The sequence below is a fragment of the Coffea eugenioides genome, chromosome 5 (genome assembly GCF_003713205.1).
Source record: "Coffea eugenioides isolate CCC68of chromosome 5, Ceug_1.0, whole genome shotgun sequence".
Lineage (NCBI taxonomy): Eukaryota > Viridiplantae > Streptophyta > Magnoliopsida > Gentianales > Rubiaceae > Coffea > Coffea eugenioides.
In genome coordinates, this window is record NC_040039.1 from 35477299 (window position 1) to 35500283 (window position 22985).

Genomic DNA, 22985 nt, shown 5'->3' on the forward strand with positions numbered 1-22985 from the left:
GGTGTTGTTTGTTTGCAGCTTACAGGATTATTATATCAACATTGGAAACTGAAAACTAGAATGAAAACTGAAGATTGAAATTTAAGTTCTAAAACATTTAGGTTGCGTTTGGATTGAGGGATCTGATCAAGGGTTTGAAATCCTCTCGAATCCCTCCGGTTATTTATATTATTTATTAAGTATTTGAATTTGAAAATTACAAATTATTCTAGTATTTAAAATATATTTTAATAATTGGTATATTAGATAGTTAAATGCCTATTAAACAATCCAAACAACTAGCGCCATTTAGATGGACTTCAATTCTTCATCAAATTCATCAATTCAAGTGAATATTGAATTTACAATGTCATATCTATTATATCCATCTGATAATCAGCTAAACTTGAAAGCTGAATTTAAGTATTCTATTCTATGAATATTATTTAGTTAATATTTATATTGTTATTTTGTTTGTTAAATTACTATGTTAGATTTTTTAAAAAAATTCTAACTATATTCGAACACAGAATATGTGTATGCAGTAGAGAGATTGGGAGTATGCGTGAAGAAAATATAATCCTCTCACATAAACATTTTATATAAAGCTTAATGCATAGTCTATCAATTTAAATTCTAATTTCTTAATTTTTTTATTTAGTGAAGTTTTCAAGTCAAGCACCAGATACCACCAATTGCCTCCAATGAGAAAACCAATCTACCGTAGCATCCATGCCCACAGCTCTGGTGCCAAGAACATCACAAAATTAATCAACAATAAATTTTCATTTATGAAAATTGACACAAGAAATTAAACAGTATTTTGAGAAGTACAAGATTAAACATCGTTGTCCGTTTGAATGATTCCTCATCCGAGTAAATCAGAAACTAACATTAGTTTTCTAAGCTGCTGTTACAAAGGAGATTATAAACTCTTTGACAACCTGACACAGGACCTTAAGTTTAGGAAGCTCAAAACCATCAATACCATGATAGCCTCCTTGTGCAAACTTAGCCACTAAAGGTACACCCTCGTCCTCCAACATCTTTACAAGCTCAACTTGACGATCAAACAATGGATCACCATCATAGCCAGTCACCAAAATCTTCCATCCCGAATCTTTAATATGACCGAATTATCCGGGTTTGATGCTCAATACTGGATTGCAAAATCCATGATCTCGGTCAGCGCCTACGGGCAATGAAAGTTCCCACATGATGTCACTAACACAGGGTGGTAAAATCTTGTCATTTACAGCCCTCAACTCCGAATCCGTCCTCTTGTTGCCACCAAAGAATGGTTGGTGGTTTGGTGCAAAATCACGCCTTTAATGTTCAAAGGCTGAAGATCATCAGCAGAAGAAGGTGCACTAAGACCAACATGATAGGATCATGGTTCGCCGTCGCGGGTCGCGGTCACGTCGCGGTCTCGGTTGTTCCACATCCGTCGCGGCATATCAGTTAAATATCGGGTGATACGTACATTATAGTATATAAATTTTTTTTAAAAATCTGAAAAATTTACTAAAAATAGAAAATACCATTAAAAACACAATTATCAAATTAAATTTACTAAATACCTACATTATCATATATAGTTACTGATTATTAAATAAAATAATACTGTCATTACCATAAGGGTCTATAGTATTAGTAATAAATGATTTTAGAATCAAATGTACATTCTAATTCTATTTTATATGAGATAAATAATTATATATAAGAATAAAATTATCATATCTTACATGATACAATACAAATCTCTATACACAAAGAAAATAACGGTATTTATTTAATACAATAAAGAAACAAATACTTATCAAATAATATTATGAAATGCAAAGATATAAAGAAACAAGCATTTTCACTTAGTTACTTGGGCCAAACTTGAACTTTAGGTGCTTCCAATTTTTCCTTCTATATTTTTCCCTGATCCGATACAAAAGCCCCAGCTTCTCTTAGCATAATAAAGCATGATACGTTAATTGCATGTTACTTCCAAGACAAAACATGCAACAACAGCTTTTCTGCACTATCCAATTGTCCTTTTTTCAAATCTTTCCAGCTTTTCTACAAAGCAGGGACCCATAAATGAGAAAGGACAAGAGAGAAAAGACATCCCAAGGAGTAGCAACAGATGATGCAGAATCCAACTCAGCAACGCTGTCTTACACTTCTTCAGCAGCCAAGGAGAGTATACGATCATTGCAACTAGTGTTGTTCCTCTGAGATTTGGCCGTCCCTTTCTTCATTTTTTTTCCAATTTCCCTTTCGCCCTTTTTCTCCTCCTTCACGGCCAGACTGAAGACCCCTTCGCCCGGTACAGATGATGAAGAAATTGAAGATCGCTTCAGCTCCAGATGTGATATTCAGCAGTCAACTTCATTCTTTTTTTCACTTTCCCTTACCCTCTGTTGTCTCCTTCCCTCTCTGCCGTCACCCTCTGTTTTTCTCCTCTCCTTCCTTCATAGCCGGACGATGAAGAAATTGAAGAGCCCCTTCAGCTCGCTTCTCCAAATAATCACTCCAGATACTGCTGTGACCCTCGTTCTTTCTTTTCCCTTTTCCTTTCTCTCTGTTTTCTCCTTCCCTCTCTGCAAAAGGTACACAGAAATTGACGGTATGTTTCTCCCCTTATCCTCCTTTTCCCCTAAATCTTGTCTTTGTGGTTGAAAAAGAAAACAAAAAAGCATGGGTGGCCGACTCTCTGTGTTCTTGTTGCTGTTTATGATCTGACCGGTTCATATCCGAGCCAAATCCGAGAATTTGGCCGGTATCCTTCTACACCGTTCTAACTCGGTCAATATCAACTGATTCGGAGCGATTCAAATCGGATATGGTATAATCGGCGTTTCGGGTATCGGTATCGGAACGGTAGGGACTGTTCCGGTTATGACTCGGCCGAGTCATCTCGGACTCGGCCGAGTTGGCGAACCATGGATAGGATATGTTTCCTCCTGCACTAGTGCCCATGAGGAAACTGTTTGATAAATCTGCATACTTTGTCAGCCACTCGTCTTGAGAATTCTTGATCCAGTGCAAAGCTTGGAGGCAATCTTCAAAACTTGAGAGTTTACAATATAAAGTATTCAAAATTAAGAGTTTAGGGTGCAAAGTCTTCAAATTTTAAATTTAGAATACAAAGCGAGAAACTGGTTTAAGTTCAGGAATGCAATGCAGAATTTGTCCCATCAAAAAAAGCGCAACGGATCCTCTGTACCACAACCCTGTCTCACACCCTATCCCACCCCTCCTAAACTTGCCAAGTGTCCTTTTATTAACCCAATCATGAAACAACCCAACTCGAACCATGTTTATTTAGTTAACCGATTAATCTAGCTTGGGTGACTTAATCTCTATAACCAACATCAATTAAAATAAAAAACCCAAAAATCAAAATTAGAGATTAAACAAGGCACAAAAAAAATACCCCACAAGCTTCATCGCAACGCAGCCCTCCTCAAAAGCTTCATCGCAACGCAGCAGGGCTGTCCGAGTTCATCATCTTCACCATTCAGCTTTGACGAAATATTCACGGATGAAGCTTCGAATCTCTTCCCAAAGGTGAGTAACAACTTATTTCTTAAAAACCTTGGTGGGAAACCTTCGAAGCTTAAGTCAGGCCAATTTGATGTGATTTGCTAAGCTTAGGCACGTGATCTAGTTTTCAACTTCAAATTGGTCTGTTGATACACACCAATTGAATTAGTTTTGCTATATCCTCAATTGCAGGGAAGAAGTAAGAAATTGGTTATATTCTGTAACAGATAGGTGTCTCTGTTTTAGTGTTTTGGAACTTAGGTGTAGATGATTTTGGGAGGGTAACAAGTTTGCGTTTATCTTTTGCTGATTGAGTGAATTTTTCTTCTAATTTGCAGCTTCCACTCCGAATGTTTCATCTGTTAAATTGTTTGAAAATTCGGTATCTGCTGGACGAAGCACACCACCTGTTCGATCAAATGCCTAAGAGGAAGATGAATCAAACTGTAAGGATAGTGCCAATAAGGATAGTGCCGATGAGGAAATGCAGATAAGGATAGTGCCGATGATGAGATTTTTGGTGGTGACAAGAGAAAAGTGTATACAGGTCCAAATCCTCTTCACAACAGATAAGTAGCAGAAAAAAAAAAGCTTGATTCACTCATTCAAGCTTTGCCATTTTTCCTTTTTGATTTTTCTCATTATCTTTGTTCTTTCATAGCATAATATCCTACTATTTCTTTTTTTTTTCCTCTCTTTTTTTTGAAATTTTCATTTGCCTTAAAAAAAAGAAGAATAACCAGTAAGGTTGTATATGGAAGTTAGTTTGACATTTTCTTTTTTCTTTTTCTTTTGGTGAGCAAATACTTAAATTGTTTGAAGGAAAATCTGTATAACCAAAATATTTGTTCAGGAAATACTTTTAGCTGATTATTCTGTCACTATTAATGCCATTAATGTGGTTGTTGATGTAATTAATATTACTCGTTGCTCTGCTTCCTTTCCATTTTTCTGGTGATTATTCCTTGCAGTTCTTCATTAATAGCATCACAGGGTGGAGAAAATTAATTCATTTCTTACATAAAACAATCAAGCAAAGAAGACAAAATAGCACGACTCCTCTGGGATATGTTTCACTATTCTGGGATATGTTTCACTATTCTTTGTTGGCTTTAATATAGTGCTGCTCACCTTGTGCCCCCTTAAGCTGTTGAGATGTTTTGCATCTTATGCATTTTCTTGGGTCCTATATACCGCACACACAAAAACATCTCCAAAAATCATAACATATGATAGGTGTTATAGACCTTGTAATACTACTACTATAGAAAGTAGTACATTGGCATTACCTCTCATTTGCCTTGGAGAACCTGCCTCTCTTGATTTATATTTTGTTTTTGGTCATCGAAATTTGGGCTTAGTGTACCAGCAGTAGACCTCTTCACTATAAGGTTCTGTGTAATGTAACTAAAGGACTTCTGGTAGCTTCACCACTACTGCAGCTGCGTATGTTAATCCACTAACTTGCCCTCTCGACTACCGTGATCTTTGCATTGCTTGATTTATTCCAGGTGATGGTAAAGATTGGCTAATGTTTTGCTTTCAGGGTATCATTATTATTAGAGATGAAGAACCAATTATATCACAAGTAAAAGATCTTGCCCCCAAGTTTCTTTGGGACATTGAAGTGCATCTTTTGGCAGATGATCAGACAAGACCAGCAACTCAGTTTTATTTTGCCGGAAGAAGGTTTGGGCCATTGTTTAAGTTGCAGAGCTTCGTGGCCGGTTGTTGTTCTTAAGTAACTACATACAGATCGATTCCTGTACTATAGAAAAAGTCAAACCAGACTTTTTTAGGTAAAAGTTATCGTCAGAATAGACTGTTTATTGATCATTAGTAGATTGATTTTGTAAATTCTTAGGTGCAGCTCTTTTTTCATGGCACCAGGAGGAAGGTACAGAAATCTCTGTTTTTTTCAACAGAATTGTAACTTTCGAATGAATTCTGTGGTTAGAAGCCTATGTAGCATCCAAACAATTTTTTTCATTGTTCATTCATGCAGCTTTTTCTTCTTGTTTGATGCTTTAAAGAGAATTTATTGCATATTAAAGACACTGGACCCGAGAACAAACAAATGAACCCATTGAGAAGACCTACGGCCCAAGATTTCATTCAGATGGGAATGATGTGTATAAAAATCTATGATCCCTCTTCTACAAGGGAACAGAAAGAAAAGAGTGGATAGATTCCGAGGTGTATAAATGTATAACTTCACACCATCCAAGTTTTTTGCACTGATCATTCATCTTTAGCAACTTGTTGATCACTATCATCATTATTTCCCAGTTCTTGTCCCTACAAAACTCATTGACGCTGGTGGTGTGCTATTGAACTTGAAGACATCAAATCATAGCCTTGGGTTAAGTTAGGGTCCAACGTCTGCCCAAAAAATAAGAAATAGAAGACCACCCTTCATTATAAAAATAGCTATAAACTTGTAAAAGTATAATACTAGAAAAAACTGCAATAAACTTATAAGTAAGCATACTATTTACTTACTTGCAATAATTGTGTCATGTTTGTGGGATTTCGCCTATTGTAGATGTCTTCTATTGAAATTCCAAATTCCTAATATAATTAAAAAGAGACGACCACAAATTAAAATTTTCATTGAAAAAACATATCGTTAATGTACTTTAGTCATCTAAAGAATAAATTATTCAAATAAAATTTAAAATAAATTACATATGCACTATGCTATACAAGACAAATATGACGAATAACTATACCTGCTGTGGCGGTAATTCTGGAGCAAAACCTTGAATTGTAGCAGAATCCATACTTGAATTAACAACATTATTTCCCAATTCCTACAATCATTTTTATCCAAATTATAAATAAGGATCCTAATACTATTTCTATACTCATCATTCATCATACAACCAAGGAACCCAAAAAAAAGTAATAGTCAAACAATCAAATAGCATTGTTCACATAAATTAAATAAATTGTCAAACCTGTAATCTTTTCGATGAAAACTTCTCCTTCACCTTGTACTTGCGTTTCTTAGTAGCCATTTCTAGTGCACTCCTTGGTCTCTTGCTCGACTTGTAGGTGACTTTTTCTTTCACTTTGATGCCTTTTATTTTATTATAGGCAATTTCAGATGGATTAGTGTCAACATCTTGATACACACTACAATGTTCTTCAATACGCACTTCTTTCATTTTCTTTTTCCCTTGACAACATGCATCCATTTGTTCTGACATTTTCCAAAATCCATCTTTAGCAATTTGATAAGCTTCATCACATTCAGAAGCTTTTGTCATCAGCTGCATATATAGATAGGATAATTCTTTGTAACGAAAACTTAATTTTGCCTTTAACTCCATTTCCGGGCTACTTTCACTGGAAACATGCACATTTCCTGTTTTAGCTGCTTTTGTCCATCTCTTCAATATATATGCATCCGGAATTGTTACAATATTCAGAGTCATCAATATTTTTAGTGCATGTGAACACAAAAATCCAGCAAATTCAAATTTCTTACAACTACAACAAATTGAATTCGTGGATGAATCATAAGTTACAAGATGGTGGGAAGTCTTACCATGTGGTGTAACTCTGTAACTCATTTGATTTCCTAAGTCACCATCAACTTCCCATTTACAATCAATCCCTTTGCATAGCTCCTCCTTAAAATTTTCATACACTTCATGTGTATATACACTTGCTGCATGCTGTAAAATCCTACAAGAAAATGTCATTGCCGGCGTACTTTGATTGCCTTTAAAATCTGCTACAGATTCATTATAGCGACGATCATCTAACAGCCTTTGGAAGTGTTCAAAAAATTCAAGTAAGCCATGTTTATAACTTACATACTTCTTTATCACACTGTTCATGGACTCACTTCGTTGGGTTGTGGTCATATCAGCACAAAAGGTTTCTCTCCCATACACTAAAGCCCATTTCTCTTTTATATCAAACATTTTCTTCAACCACTTGTTGTCTTCCAGACCATACGTTTTTAGCATTTCACTCCATCCCTCAAAAAAATCATCCTCATTTTCATAGTCATATATGCAGTGACTAAAATCTGTCGCAAAATTTTGAAAATCTTTAAAGACATCAGCTAGATGCGTTGCTGCATTTTGATAGATATGCCATATACATAAGCGGTGATACGTTGTTGGCCATTGAGAAGCCAAAGCTGTTGCCATTCTTCCGTCCTGGTCTGTAAGAATAGTTCTTGGTATTTTTCCCATCATAGCCTTAGCAAATGTGTCAAACAGCCATTCAAATGTCAGAATTGTCTCGTCATATAATAAAGCAGCCCCAAAAACAGTAGTTTGTTTATGATGATTTACACCAACGAATAATGCAATTGGCCTCCCATCTTTGTGTTTTCTATAAGTTGTATCAAAACAAACCACATCACCAAAATGAGCAAAATCCGTTCTCATCTTTGCATCAGCCCAAAATATGTTAGTTATCAAGTCATCTTCATCTACTTGAATGGCGTAAAAAAAATTTGGATCCTCTAATTGCATGCCTTGTAAGTACTCTAAGACTCCTCCTGTGTCACCTTGCATCATTGGTATGGATCTTTTGGATCGTAAGTAATTTTTTAAATCATCTCGAATGAACCCAAGATTTTCTCGTCCACCAACTTGTTTCGACATCAGTTCAATCGATTGTTTTGGTGTAATTCCGCAACTTCGGGCCATATCTATTTCAGCTTCGTGTGCCATTGTCAGATGTCTATGAGATCTGAATAAATGAGTTTTGCTTGGAGTTGATAGCTCATGATTATGTTCAGCAACAAATTGCACAACACGGTATTTTTCACCTTGTCTACAGCTAATTTTCATCCTTGCACTGCAATCACATCTTGTTTCTGGACGAGGACACTTAACAATCATATTGCGTTTGTCTTTTGGCTTTTTTCCTTCACGGGAGCAGCAAAAAACCCTGTCCAACATCAAATCACTATTTTTGTCTTTATGTCCCTTACTCAATCGAGTTCCAAAACCAGATGCTTTAGCATATTTTTGGTAAAAATTTTTGGCTGCTACTTCAGTATCGAATTCCATGTCAAGTTTCGGGACCAAGTCATCCGGTATAGCCAAAGGAAGAAAAATTTGATTTCCTCGATTGCCATCAGTAATACAAAGAGGTAAGGCATTATCATTTATCTCCTGCAAGTCAACATCTTCAAAGTCCAATTTGCGACATGATTGGACTTCATGAGTTGGCAAATCATTCTCCATATTCCCCCAAAACCGAACAAATGACCTGTATCACATAGCCAACCGAATTTCACTAGAATAAAATAACCCATGCAAAAGTACTCGACCCATGAATGAAAAGTAGATATCCTCAGAGGGAATGATCAAACAAAGAGCAGATAACTTACTGTATAAACACCCAAGCTAGAATATTAAAAAATAAATAATAAATAGAAAAAATGAAACCGTCTTTGAGTATAATGTGTAAACCAATCTAGACCAATCTGCCGTAAAACTTATAGCTTAAGTCGACCTCTATCCGGTGCCTTTCAACCTTGCTTTAATTTGCTGAAAAGCTTGAGGCCCAAAAAAAAAAAAATCTCTTCCATAACTCACCAATCTACACCACTCAATTCATATATAGTATTACCTTTTTCTTTGCCATAATGTTGGTCTCGAGAGCATTGCCCTTCATAATTATGATCTAAATCGTAATCATCAAATTGAAGTTGAAAGCTGGCTGCCTAATTCTTTTCAGGAAAAAAAAATATTGTCCATGAATTATACTACCAGGCACTAGCATATGTTTCTTTCATCAATTTCGATGCTGGGGATTTAAGTTTGAGTTCGACATAATGGACTTACCCGGACGGATATGATGAAGAGTAGTAGTATACAGCAGATTAATGAAGAGTACTTGTGGGGCTGCGTTGCGATGAAGCTTTTGAGGAGGGCTGCGTTGCGATGAAGCTTGTGGGGTATTTTTTTTGTGCCTTGTTTAATCTCTAATTTTGATTTTTGGGTTTTTTATTTTAATTGATGTTGGTTATAGAGATTAAGTCACCCAAGCTAGATTAATCGGTTAACTAAATAAACATGGTTCGAGTTGGGTTGTTTCATGATTGGGTTAATAAAAGGACACTTGGCAAGTTTAGGAGGGGTGGGATAGGGTGTGAGACAGGGTTGTGGTACAGAGGATCCGTTGCGCTTTTTTTGATGGGACAAATTCTGCATTGCATTCCTGAACTTAAACCAGTTTCTCGCTTTGTATTCTAAATTTAAAATTTGAAGACTTTGCACCCTAAACTCTTAATTTTGAATACTTTATATTGTAAACTCTCAAGTTTTGAAGATTGCCTCCAAGCTTTGCACTGGATCAAGAATTCTCAAGACGAGTGGCTGACAAAGTATGCAGATTTATCAAACAGTTTCCTCATGGGCACTAGTGCAGGAGGAAACATATCCTATCCATGAAACTTGCAAGAAATTGAGCAACATGTTGAGAAGTACAAAGATTTAACATCATTGTTCATTTGGATAAATACTCATCCTGGTAAAAACCTCTGACATAGTTGTCTAAGCTGTTGTCACAAAGGAGATTATAAACTCCTTCACAACCTCACAAAGGACTTTAGTTTTGGTAGACTCAAACATGTCAATTCCATGATAACCTCCTTCAACAAAATTAGTCACCACGGGAACACCCTCGCCTTCTAACATTTTGGCAATCTCAAATTGGCGATCAAACAATGCATCGTTTTCATATCCTGCCATTAAAATCTTCCATCCTAAAGCTTTAATCTGATCGAATTGTCCAGGTTTGATGCTCAAAACTGGATTAGAAAATTCATGATCTCGGTCAGCACCTACGGGCAATGAAAGTTCCCACAAGACATCAGTAACACAGGGCGGTATAAATGTGTCATTCAGAGCCCTCAACTCCGATTCTGTCCTCTTGTTGCCACCAAAAAATGCTTGGTGCAAAATCAACCCTTTAATATTCAAAGGCTTAAGATCATCAACGCATGAAGATGCACTCAAACCAACATGATAGGCAATGTTTCCCCCTGAACTGCTGCCCATGAGGAAACTGTTTGATAAATCTGCATACTTTTCCAACCATTCGTCTTGTGAATTCTTGATCCAGTGCAAAGCTTCCAAGCAATCTTCGTAGGCTGCCGGCAGCCTGTGCTCGGGAGCAAGACGATGCTCGATTGATACGACTACAAACGGGACCTCAGTAGCTAAAGCTCTATGAAAATCATCAAAACCGGTCGTGGCCACGCTTAAAATCACGAATCCTCCACTGTGAAAGTAAATCAGGAGCGGAAGTTTCCTGCCTGGGAAGGATTCAAGTGCTTCTTTCGGTAGGAATATACGGACGCCAGTGTTCTTGGATTGGTTAATGGGGACATCTTTGACAAGAAGGATAGGGCTGCCATCATAGGAGGAGACGGGTGTTTTTGGATGTTCAAATTGACGCGTCACTGAGCCGTCGGGGTTCCGGACTAAGCCCATATGGCCATAGGGATCAGCATGAGGATCAGCGAATGAAATTGCTGCAATTGGATCAGCCATAAGAGATGGGAATTTTGACTGCCTTTTGGTGTCAGCTTTGGAGCCAGCGTTCATGAGTTTGACGGTATTTGAAGACTTGGAAGTGCACAGAAAGAAAGGTTAAAGGGTCATTTCGCTAGTTCCTTGAAATTCATCCGTTGCCGCACGTTGTTTATCAATATAATTTAGTACGTCATGAGCTGGGTTGAAAAGGCAGACACAAGAAGCTCATAAAAGCGCAAGAAAATGACGTCTGAATTATCTTCTTTCAACCACTCGAGACAAACACACACACAGTTACCTAAGGGGAGATCCACAGCAATAGTCAAAAGGTACCAACTTTTGACTACCACTGAGGACCTTAAGAACCACACATGAGCTTTACCACAAGCCGATGTGGGAACAAGTTTTTTGAATTATCTTCTTGATGGGTCCAATTTTCTTCTTTCTTTTAATTGGTTTATACTTGGATGTATCCAGCCAACCACCTTTGCGTTCAATTTAATTGCACAGAGGATTTTTTGTCCAACATAGGGGTATGGACGACGCGACCGGCTTGGTCAACAACTTGGCAAACTCAATCTACTCATTCTGCGTAACTAGTTGAATTCTCGAGCATCAACAGTAATTACTCAAGCACTCAACCAGTTTAATCAAGTATTTATATTATTTATATATTATATATTTTAATTTTGGAATGACTATTATGAGTCCATATTTTAATAAATTTTCATGAAGTAATATTCAGTAATAAAAATGATGAATGATAAAATAATAATCTGATAAATCTAAAATATAAAAACTTAAAAACAAGAGAAGAAAAACTCGTGCTCGTGTAGCTCGAGTTTGTTATGGCTTGCAGTTTACGTGAACTCAAATGGGGCGAGTTCGATCTTAATTTCTATTATGTCGAATCGAGTTCAAGTTCAAATTTATATACTTGTTCGAATTCGAGTTCAATTTCAAGTTTAAATAACACTGATAGTGATTGAGTTCGAGTTCGAATATGTTACAACTCGAACTCAACTCGACTCAACTCGATAGACTCTATTCCAACATTGTCTCACCTTTCATTGTATTGTCATTTATCATTCACAAGCATCTTATTTTTGAATTTTTTTTGTTTCCTTAAATTCTAATAGCTAATGGAAGGGTAAAAAAATTCAAATGCAACAAATTAAAATAACACTATATAATAGAAAACAAAAAATAAAATAAAAATTTCACAAAAAATCATAAAAGTTTCATCTCACTTTAGTCTTTAAACTTTGAGCATCACTGTGGCCCCAGAAACGAGTATGATTGTGGTCCGAGGAACCACTTGCTGTGCTCTGACACAGTTCGATGCTCAGTGCTTTGTCTCATGATGATAGAACAGGGGGCCTAGCGCCCGCAGCTTGGTGGTTGTTTAAATGTGAAATTAATGTGGCAAAATGTGTTACTGATATTATATTTAATGCTTGATGTGATATCAAATTTTGTAATCCATCAGAATAATGCAAAGGATAAAATACATTTTACCCCATGTGGTTTAACAATTTTTCACATAACTTTCCTATAGTTTCGAAAGCTATATATAACCCTCTCATAATTTGAATTAAAGTGTTAAAATGATAGAAATGATCATTTGTAATAGAACCATGAAAATATTGAAATTACCTTTATTTAAAAACTAAAATGCCTAAAGTTATCAAAATATATAAACATAATATATATAACACTTTGACCTCATATGATTTTATGTTTTATCATATAACCTCCTTATAATTTAGTGTTTTACCATACAACTCCCTTATGATTCTTAAAATATATGCATAAACCCCTGTAGTTAATAAATAATTTTCAACTTTACATAGGGGTACTTTTGACATTTTAGTTGACTTCATTATAAAATATAAATTTCGTTATTTTGACACTTTAATTCAAATTATGAGGGAGTTATGTATAGTTTTTAAAAGGGTAAAATACATAAAACCCCCTTGTGGTTAAGGAAATTGACACGAAACCTCCTCATTGTTTAGAAACTCCCACTTAACCCCCCTGTGCTTTGGACTTGTTTGGATTTTACCTGCTAACCGGCTGGGGAGCTAGCGAGTGATATTTACGCGACTTAATGGTAACTTGTGTCTAGCAGAAACTCATTTCATTCCAATTTTGTCCTCCATGACTCTTCCAAGCTTGCACCCACCATAGTTGTAGATCTGCAAATGAAAAATTTCGACAGAGATGCAAAACGAAGACCCAAAAACCCCATTTCCTCCAACACCTCAACATATTTCCCCAAATACTCCAAATCCCACTTGTATTTCTTAAGGAATGGCTGCTGCTGACACCCGCGAACGCCTCGCGATCTTTGTGCCCGTCTAGAAGGACATCTTGAATAATAAAAATCCCTCTAAACTGCCCTATATAAATATACTACCTCATTCCTTAATGGCTTATTCATCAACCTATCCAAGAATCAAACTCTTGTGCAACTCCTAACTACTCACCTTCTTCGTCTGTGTCCAATACTCCCTAAATTATTGGGTCAAAATTTCAGCTTTGTTTTGGGATAGCAACTGATCCCAATAGTTCTTGTCAAGAAATATTGTCCCACGGAACCACAGGTAGAAAAAAGTTGAGCCAAACATGCATGACATAGATGAGGAGGATGAAGTAGAGACTCTTTCCTTTTGTGAATTTTCAATCAACAGCGATGCTGATACGTGGGAAGACTCCTCAAGAGAATCACAAAACACAAGCTTCAAATCTTCCGAGCGAGATGATTATTTCGAGTTCTTTAGTGGAGAGTTGAGCTCGGGGAAAGCTTCGTTCTCTTATACACCACCTGAAAACATCATTTTTTGCGGCAAACAAATTTCTTTCAAACAGCCCATCTCCGAAAACCCCGAAAGAATCGAAAAGGTCAAGCATAAAAAGCACAAGAGAAGAGATCTGGGTAGGGGAGGGGGGGAGAGGGCGTGATTTCGCTTTTGTAACTGATTAAGGAAGCTAGTGAGTTAAAAGGGCCCGCCTGTTTTGGATTTGCCCATCAAATCAAAACCTTCAAGTTGGGGGGGCGGATTGAGGAAATGCAACATAAAGCATCTGGGGTTGTTTCTCTACAATTACAACTACAATTACAACAAACAACAACAGAACAGAAGAGAACAGAGCAGTGGAAGGAGGATGCCCCATCGGGTGGTGAAGGAGGTGGTGGTTGTGAGGGTGGTTTGCAGCGGCTGTACCAAGTTGTGGGTGGCCTGAAATTGTTTTGGAGGTCCGCATCATGGTTCTCTTCGCGGACTAGGTTGCCACCTCTTAACCCGTATAGTGAAAAGGATGGATTAGATCCACCTGAGAATGCTAACGGTAATGGGCAGGGTCACAGAGTTTCTAGTCCTTTAACTCCGAGATCCCAGAATAATTTTAAGAATAGGTCGTGTCTCCCCCCACTGCAGCCATTATCAATTGCTCGTCGGAGCTTAGATGACTGGCCAAAAGCTGGTTCTGATGATATTGGTGAGTGGCCGCTGCCTAGCACTCCTAGTGGTAGGGATGTGAATAATGGTGGAGAGAGGTTGAAGCTTGATTTATCTAATATACAGAGGAACTCAGATAGAAATGGTGGACTCGTTAAAAGAGAAAAGATAGTTTTCTTTGATAAGGAGTGTTCAAAGGTGGCTGACCATGTTTATCTCGGTGGGGATGCAGTTGCCCGGACTTAAAGAATTGACTCATTGCATCTGTAACTTTTCACATATTATATATGAGGGTATTTTTGGTATTTCATATTATTACCGGCTCATCAGCCGGTTAGCAGGTAAAATCCAAACAAGTCCAAAGCACAGGGGGGTTAAGTGGGAGTTTCTAAACAATGAGGAGGTTTCGTGTCAATTTCCTTAACCACAAGGGGGTTTTATGTATTTTACCCTTTTTAAAATCATAGGAGATTATATAAAAAAGTGCTAAACCACGAGGGATAAAATTTATTTTGCCCTAATGCGAATTATATGGTGTTGTTTGTTTGCAGCTTACGGGATTATTATATCAACATTGGTAACTGAAAACTAGAATGAAAACTGAAGATTGAAATTTAAGTTCTAAAACATTTAGGTTGCGTTTGGATTGAGGGATCTGATCAAGGGTTTGAAATCCTCTCGAATCCCTCGGGTTATTTATATTATTTATTAAGTATTTGAATTTGAAAATTACAAATTATTCTAGTATTTAAAATATATTTTAATAATTGGTATATTAGATAGTTAAATGCCTATTAAACAATCCAAACAACTAGCGCCATTTAGATGGACTTCAATTCTTCATCAAATTCATCAATTCAAATGAATATTGAATTTACAATGTCATATCTATTATATCCATCTGATAATCAGCTAAACTTGAACGCTGAATTTAAGTATTCTATTCTATGAATATTATTTAGTTAATATTTATATTGTTATTTTGTTTGTTAAATTACTATGTTAGATTTTTTAAAAAAATTCTAACTATATTCGAACACAGAATATGTGTATGCAGTAGAGAGATTGGGAGTATGCGTGAAGAAAATATAATCCTCTCACATAAACATTTTATATAAAGCTTAATGCATAGTCTATCAATTTAAATTCTAATTTCTTAATTTTTTTATTTAGTGAAGTTTTCAAGTCAAGCACCAGATACCACCAATTGCCTCCAATGAGAAAACCAATCTACCGTAGCATCCATGCCCACAGCTCTGGTGCCAAGAACATCACAAAATTAATCAACAATAAATTTTCATTTATGAAAATTGACACAAGAAATTAAACAGTATTTTGAGAAGTACAAGATTAAACATCGTTGTCCGTTTGAATGATTCCTCATCCGAGTAAATCAGAAACTAACATTAGTTTTCTAAGCTGCTGTTACAAAGGAGATTATAAACTCTTTGACAACCTGACACAGGACCTTAAGTTTAGGAAGCTCAAAACCATCAATACCATGATAGCCTCCTTGTGCAAACTTAGCCACTAAAGGTACACCCTCGTCCTCCAACATCTTTACAAGCTCAACTTGACGATCAAACAATGGATCACCATCATAGCCAGTCACCAAAATCTTCCATCCCGAATCTTTAATATGACCGAATTATCCGGGTTTGATGCTCAATACTGGATTGCAAAATCCATGATCTCGGTCAGCGCCTACGGGCAATGAAAGTTCCCACATGATGTCACTAACACAGGGTGGTAAAATCTTGTCATTTACAGCCCTCAACTCCGAATCCGTCCTCTTGTTGCCACCAAAGAATGGTTGGTGGTTTGGTGCAAAATCACGCCTTTAATGTTCAAAGGCTGAAGATCATCAGCAGAAGAAGGTGCACTAAGACCAACATGATAGGATATGTTTCCTCCTGCACTAGTGCCCATGAGGAAACTGTTTGATAAATCTGCATACTTTGTCAGCCACTCGTCTTGAGAATTCTTGATCCAGTGCAAAGCTTGGAGGCAATCTTCAAAACTTGAGAGTTTACAATATAAAGTATTCAAAATTAAGAGTTTAGGGTGCAAAGTCTTCAAATTTTAAATTTAGAATACAAAGCGAGAAACTGGTTTAAGTTCAGGAATGCAATGCAGAATTTGTCCCATCAAAAAAAGTCTAACCTTTTACTAAAAAAGGGATAATTTCAAAAACTTCCCCTGAGATTTGTAGTAATATCACTTTATACCCCTGAACTTTGAGTAGTTTTAAAAATTTAAAAATTTAAGAATTTCGAACTTTCTAATTTTTTTTGGATAGACCAATGACTTGAATATCAGAGACAGACACAACTTTCTAAAATTATATTTACAAACTCATTTGAGGTGTTTTTGAAAACATAACACGAACTTTCTTTATTTCAATGTATTTTTAGATGAATTTAGAATTTTTTTAGTATTCTAACACTTTTTTCCAAATTGATGGCTTGACAACAAGAGAAAGATAAATTATTAACAATACATTTAGAAACTAATTTGAGGTACTTTCAAGGCACAAAATGTTACTTTTTTCTAATTATAATAATTTTTTCTTTTGCATTCCCTTGTCTAGACTGATGACTTAAAAAATTGCAAAAGGCCTTTCAACCTAATTAATATGTTGTAATTATTAAGGATTTAACTTGGTTTATTATGAAAACTAAAGGTCCACTGACAGGTGCCGAACCTGTGCAATAATAAATACCTGCTTAAATAAAATATGATTTCTGTAGATAGTGGTAAGCAGGGTCGAATTCACAGGGACTGGGGACAATTTATTTCTTTTAGAGTCCGAAGTATGGGGGGGTTTTTGAAAATGAGAGTAACTAAATTACTTGGAATAAATTAAAATAAAATAAAATAACTACAACTCAAATAACTAATTATCGCAATAAAAATAATAATGGACGAACTCTAGCCAAGAGACAACTTCGGAGATGGTTCACTTAATTCGATCACAGATGCAAGGATTATTCCAGTTACTATCTGATAAAGTAGTTATAGTTGTCATACACGCGATAAACAACCAACTCTTCCTCAATTTGTCCATAGCCAAGGTACGACCGTTGACTATTTCTCTAATCAGGAAACAACCCTAGGTATGACCATAGAAGTTCAATTCCCTAATTGCATGAATAATTAGAAGAGCCTAATTCTAACCAATCAACACGCTACGAGGGTCTCTTTAAGTTAGCATGCCTATCTCCCTGACACAAACCCAATCATGCCAGTTGCCACCAGTTTAGAATAATTAAACAATTACGGATTTAACTACCCTAATTGGCTGCAGGTTATTGAATTAATCTAGAATCCGGGCCCTGGATAATTGAATAATAAAACAACCATATGAACATAAAGCAGAAGATAGACGAATACCAGTGAATAATAGGAAATAAATAAAAACTAATTCGATCTCACAAATTTAGTAGAACCAAGTCCTCCGTTGTTCCTCGACTAGATGAGAAACTTAGCCACGCCTCATGAGAAAATCTCCCCGTAATTTAACTGAGGTCCAGGCCATCCAAAGAGCCAAGAAAGAAAAGAAAACTAAAAACTAAAGCTATCCTAAAACTATTGATAAGAACTCTCTGTACGTCCCTTTTCTCTTTTAAAGCCAAAGATACAAATGCTATCTAGTCCCGTGGTCCCCGCACGAATTGAGAGTCCAATTCCATTTCACAAGCCTCCGTACGTTTCTTTCCAAGAGCCCAAATGACTCATGCTTCTTATCTCCGTGGTTCCCACGCAGTTGAGAAAAGAGTCCATCCCCTGTAGTCCTTGTTTTTAGCTTCCTCTTATCCGTAAGGCTCCTAGTACAAGTCCACCCTTTTCAGCATAAAGATAGGAAATCCCCTTTTTGTAGCATCCTGTGGAGCCCCGCTTATATTTTTTTTTAGAACTTCCCATGTGTGGAGTGTTTTTCTCAATAAGGTCTCTTTTTTAGCACTTGTTTGCTCCACTTCCTGTAATTAGGGCCAAATACCAAATATAAGTACATTTCAACAATTAAAACAATATTTGGCAAGGACAAAGAGGGAAATTAACCATAAAATTAACAACAAATTATGCCCTATCATCCACAAAAAAGTGTAATTTTGGAATATAAATATTTTATCTCTCCCAAAATGAGCTCTTAAATCATAGTATCTTTTAAAATGGGTTGATAAAGTTATAAAAAGTTGAAAATTAAGGGACATATGTGAGATTTCTTAAAGTTTAGAGGTGTCAAATGACATTGTCGTAAACCTCCGGAGAGGTTTTTGAAATTATCCCAAATATATATATATATATATATATATATATATATATATTTCACGGGACGTAATCCGTCACTTCCATTTTCTTTTTTTCTTTTTTTCCTATCTTGTGAGAAAGTAATCAAAATAATGACAAAAACGCTCTAAAAAGCATTTTGCTAGCAAATTTTCTTTTCATGTAAACACGTGGGTTTATTTAATCTTCCAAAGCAACAAAAACAATAGTTGCTTTTCTTAATTCAAGATATAAATGATAGGAGTTTGATGGAACCATTTAATACGTATGAAAAAGTGTTATTGGCTTGTGAGAATAGCAAGCATTTTGAAGACATTTGTAAAACTAAATCTTGAGTACAAAGAATCGATTTCAATAATTTTGTAGAATAGACATCGGAGGTCCCTTGATTTATATATTTCATCTCCATGGTTGGGTCAATTTTGGGTTATATAAATTATATCTAAGATCTGATTTTGTCTCTTTTTTTTTTCCGATTTTGCCTCTTCACTTATGTTACTCCCTGTATAGCCAGCAATAACGACGTCCTTCTCCATGCAATTATCAATTTCTGAAAAAACGAATTATCTACTGTCAATCATTCAATTATTGGTCTTGGAATTTTTAGTTTTTGACTCGACTACAACTAAAAACCGTCAATACCGACTAGTACATTTCTCTCCTACGAATACTAGCATATAACAATAGTTTTTTGGATCGTTGCTCAAATACTGTAAGATTTTATTAATAAAAATATCTATCTTTTTCGAAAAAAAAAAATACTGACATATAACAATAGTTGTGAAGAACCCCCCTCCCAAAAAAAAAATTTTTTTGGGTGAGGGCACGACATTGTTATAATGCACTTTAAGAATATGTTGACATCTTTTTCAAATCTTTAGGTATGGATAAACTTGGAAGTCATGCCACCTCTATATTTGACTATCAGTATAGTATTGTTAGATTTTATTTTTTTTTAATTTCTCTTAATAAAAAAGTTTTAATTTCTCTTAATTGTAGAATTAGTTTTAAGAGACACTACAAACTACAAACTACACACACACACACACATATATATATATAGATAATAACACGTAAAAATCACCAATTACCTTCAATCAGATCAGAAGAAGACCAATACTGTGGCATCCATGGCATATATGCCTGTACTAAATGAGTTTTTATCAAGTTAAGCATTATTAATTCTTAAACCATTCTGAACCAGTATGTGACAAGACTAGGTGCCAAGAACATCACATAATTAATCAACATTATTGATTTCCATTTATGAAACTTGCAAGAAATTGAGCAACATGTTGAGAAGTACAAAGATTTAACATCATTGTTCATTTGGATAAATACTCATCCTGGTAAAAACCTCTGACATAGTTGTCTAAGCTGTTGTCACAAAGGAGATTATAAACTCCTTCACAACCTCACAAAGGACTTTAGTTTTGGGAGACTCAAACATGTCAATTCCATGATAACCTCCTTCAACAAAATTAGTCACCACGGGAACACCCTCGCCTTCTAACATTTTGGCAATCTCAAATTGGCGATCAAACAATGCATCATTTTCATATCCTGCCATTAAAATCTTCCATCCTAAAGCTTTAATCTGATCGAATTGTCCAGGTTTGATGCTCAAGACTGGATTAGAAAATTCATGATCTCGGTCAGCACCTACGGGCAATGAAAGTTCCCACAAGACATCAGTACAACAGGGCGGTATAAACGTGTCATTCAGAGCCCTCAACTCCGATTCTGTCCTCTCGTTGCCACCAAAAAATGCTTGGTGCAAAATCAACCCTTTAATAGTCAAAGGTTTAAGATCATCAACACATGACGATGCACTCAAGCCAACATGATAGGCAATGTTTCCCCCTGAACTGCTGCCCATGAGGAAACTGTTTGATAAATCTGCATACTTTTCCAACCATTCGTCTTGTGAATTCTTGATCCAGTGCAAAGCTTCCAAGCAATCTTCGTAGGCTGCCGGCAGCCTGTGCTCGGGGGCAAGACGATGCTCGATTGATACGATTACAAACGGGACCTCAGTAGCTAAAGCTCTATGAAAATCATCAAAACCGGTCGTGGCCACGCTGCCAATCACGAATCCTCCACTATGAAAGTAAATCAGGAGCGGAAGTTTCCTGCCCGGGAAGGATTCAAGTCCTTCTTTCGGTAGGAATATACGGGCACCAGTGTTCTTGGATAGGTTAATGGGGACATCTTTGACAAGAAGGATAGGGCTGCCATCATAGGAGGAGACGGGTGTTTTTGGATGTTCAAATTGACGCGTGACTGAGCCGTCGGGGTTCCGGACTAAGCCCAGATGACCATAGGGATCAACATGAGGATCAGCGAATGAAATTGCTGCAATTGGATCAGCCATAAGGGATGAGAATTTTGACTGCCTTTTGGTGTAAGCTTTGGAGCTAGCGTTTATGAGTTTGACGTTACTTGAAGACTTGGAACTGCACAGAAAGAAAGGTTAAAGGGTCATTTCGTCAGTTCCTTGGAATTCATACATTGCCACACGTTGTTTATCAATATAATTTAGTACGTCATGAGCGGGGTTGAAAAAGCAGACACACAAGAAGCTCATAAAAGCGCAAGATTTGAGAGGAAAATGACGTCTGAATTATCTTCTTGATGGGTCCAATTTTCTTCTTTCTTTTAATTGGTTTATACTTGTATATATCTAGCCAACCACCTTTGCGTTCAATTTAATTGCATAGAAGATTTTTTGTCCAACATAGGGGTGTGGACGACGCGAGCGACCTGGTCAAAAATTTAGCAAACTCGATCTACTCATTCTGCGTAACTAGTTGAATTCGAGCATCAGTAGTAATTATTCAAGTACCCAATGAATTAAATTAAGTATTTATATTATTTATATATTATATATTTTAATTATGGAATGACTAGTATGGATCCGCATTTTAATAAATTTACATGAAGTAATATTTAGTAAAAAAAATGATGAATGATAAAATAATAATCTAATAAATCTAAAATGTAAAAACTTAAAAACAAGAGAAGAAAAACTCAAGCTCGTGTAGCTCGAGTTTGATATGACTTGTAGTTTACTCGAACTCAAACGAATCGAGTTCGATCTTAATTTTTATTATGTCGAGTATAGTTCGAGTTCAAATTTATATACTCGTTCGAATTCGAGTTCAAGTTCAAATAGCACTGATAGTGATTGAGTTTGAAATCGAGTATGATGCAACTCAAACTCAACTCGACTCGATAGAACCCTAATCCAACATTGTATCACCTTTCATTATATTGTCATTTATCATTCATAAACACCTCATTTTAGAATTTTTTTTTGTTTCCTTAAATTGTAATATCTAATAAAAGGATAAAAAAATTAAAATACAACAAATTAAAATAACACTATATAATAGAAAACAAAAAAATAAAATAAAAATTTCACAAAAAATCATAAAAATTTCATCTCACTTTACTCTTTAAAATTTGAGCATCACTATGGCCTCCAGAAACAAGCATGATTGTGGTCCGAGGAGCCACTTGCTGTGCTCTGGCACAGTTCGATGCTCGGTGCTTTGTCTTATGATGATAGAACAGGGGGCCTAGCGCCCGCAGCCTGGCGGTGGTTTAGAAGGTATTGACAGCAACAAAACACGGGAAAAAAATTCAAAAAAAGAAGAAGAAGAAGTTGTCATCTAAGTGTGAAATTAAAGTGGTAAAAGGTAATTACTGATATTATATTTAATGATTGATGTGATATCAAATTTTGTAATCCATCACAATAATGCAAAGGATAAAATAGATCATACCCCCCGTGGCTTAGCAATTTTTCACATAACCCCTATATAGTTTCAAAAGTTATATATAACCATATCATAATTTGGATTAAAGTGTCAAAATGATAGAAATGATCATTGTAACGGAATCCATAAAATATCGAAATTATCCTTATTTAAAAACTAAAATGCGTGAAGTGATCAAAATATATAAACATAATATACATGACACTCTGATCCCATATGATTTTATATTTATTATATAACCCCCTTGTGATTTAGTATTTTACCATATAACCCCCTTATAATTCTTGAAATATATACATAACCTCCTGTAGTTAATAAATAATTTTCAACTATACATAGAAGTACTTTTGATATTTTAATTGACTTCATTATGGAATGCAAATTTCGTCATTTTGATACTTTAATCCAAGTTATGAGGG

At 35.9% G+C, this 22985-nt stretch overlaps 3 protein-coding genes and 2 pseudogenes across 3 annotated transcripts; all 5 read right to left on the reverse strand.

The window, feature by feature from the left end:
• Window positions 1-881: 881 nt before the first annotated feature.
• Window positions 882-3291, reverse strand: LOC113771465 (annotated as a pseudogene).
• A 2524-nt stretch (window positions 3292-5815) lies between these two features.
• LOC113771466 (protein FAR-RED IMPAIRED RESPONSE 1-like) lies at window positions 5816-8735 on the reverse strand. The gene is made up of 3 exons (XM_027316043.1): window positions 6480-8735; window positions 6022-6090; window positions 5816-5901 (listed from the first exon to the last, which is right to left on the reverse strand). The coding sequence occupies exons 1-3, from the start codon at window positions 8733-8735 to the stop codon at window positions 5827-5829; spliced, it is 2400 nt and encodes a 799-aa protein (XP_027171844.1). The 3' UTR covers window positions 5816-5826.
• Window positions 8736-10049: 1314 nt separating this feature from the next.
• Window positions 10050-11105, reverse strand: LOC113771467 (probable carboxylesterase 120). Its single transcript, XM_027316044.1, has one exon. The coding sequence runs from the start codon at window positions 11103-11105 to the stop codon at window positions 10050-10052; it is 1056 nt and encodes a 351-aa protein (XP_027171845.1).
• Window positions 11106-15908: 4803 nt separating this feature from the next.
• On the reverse strand, window positions 15909-20150 carry LOC113771468 (annotated as a pseudogene).
• A 6-nt stretch (window positions 20151-20156) lies between these two features.
• LOC113771469 (probable carboxylesterase 120) lies at window positions 20157-21158 on the reverse strand. The gene has a single exon (XM_027316045.1). The coding sequence runs from the start codon at window positions 21156-21158 to the stop codon at window positions 20157-20159; it is 1002 nt and encodes a 333-aa protein (XP_027171846.1).
• Between the last annotated feature and the right edge of the window lie 1827 nt (window positions 21159-22985).

Coding starts and splice junctions, on each gene's coding strand:
- LOC113771466 (XM_027316043.1), bottom strand. CDS start 8,735: ATGGAGAATGATTTGCCAACTCATGAAGTCCAATCATGTCGCAAATTG. Junction 6,091..6,479: donor TTTCATCGAAAAGATTACAG/GTTTGACAATTT, acceptor TAATTATATTAG/GAATTTGGAATTTCAATAGA. Junction 5,902..6,021: donor ACATGACACAATTATTGCAA/GTAAGTAAATAG, acceptor TTTTTTGGGCAG/ACGTTGGACCCTAACTTAAC.
- LOC113771467 (XM_027316044.1), bottom strand. CDS start 11,105: ATGAACGCTGGCTCCAAAGCTGACACCAAAAGGCAGTCAAAATTCCCA.
- LOC113771469 (XM_027316045.1), bottom strand. CDS start 21,158: ATGGCTGATCCAATTGCAGCAATTTCATTCGCTGATCCTCATGTTGAT.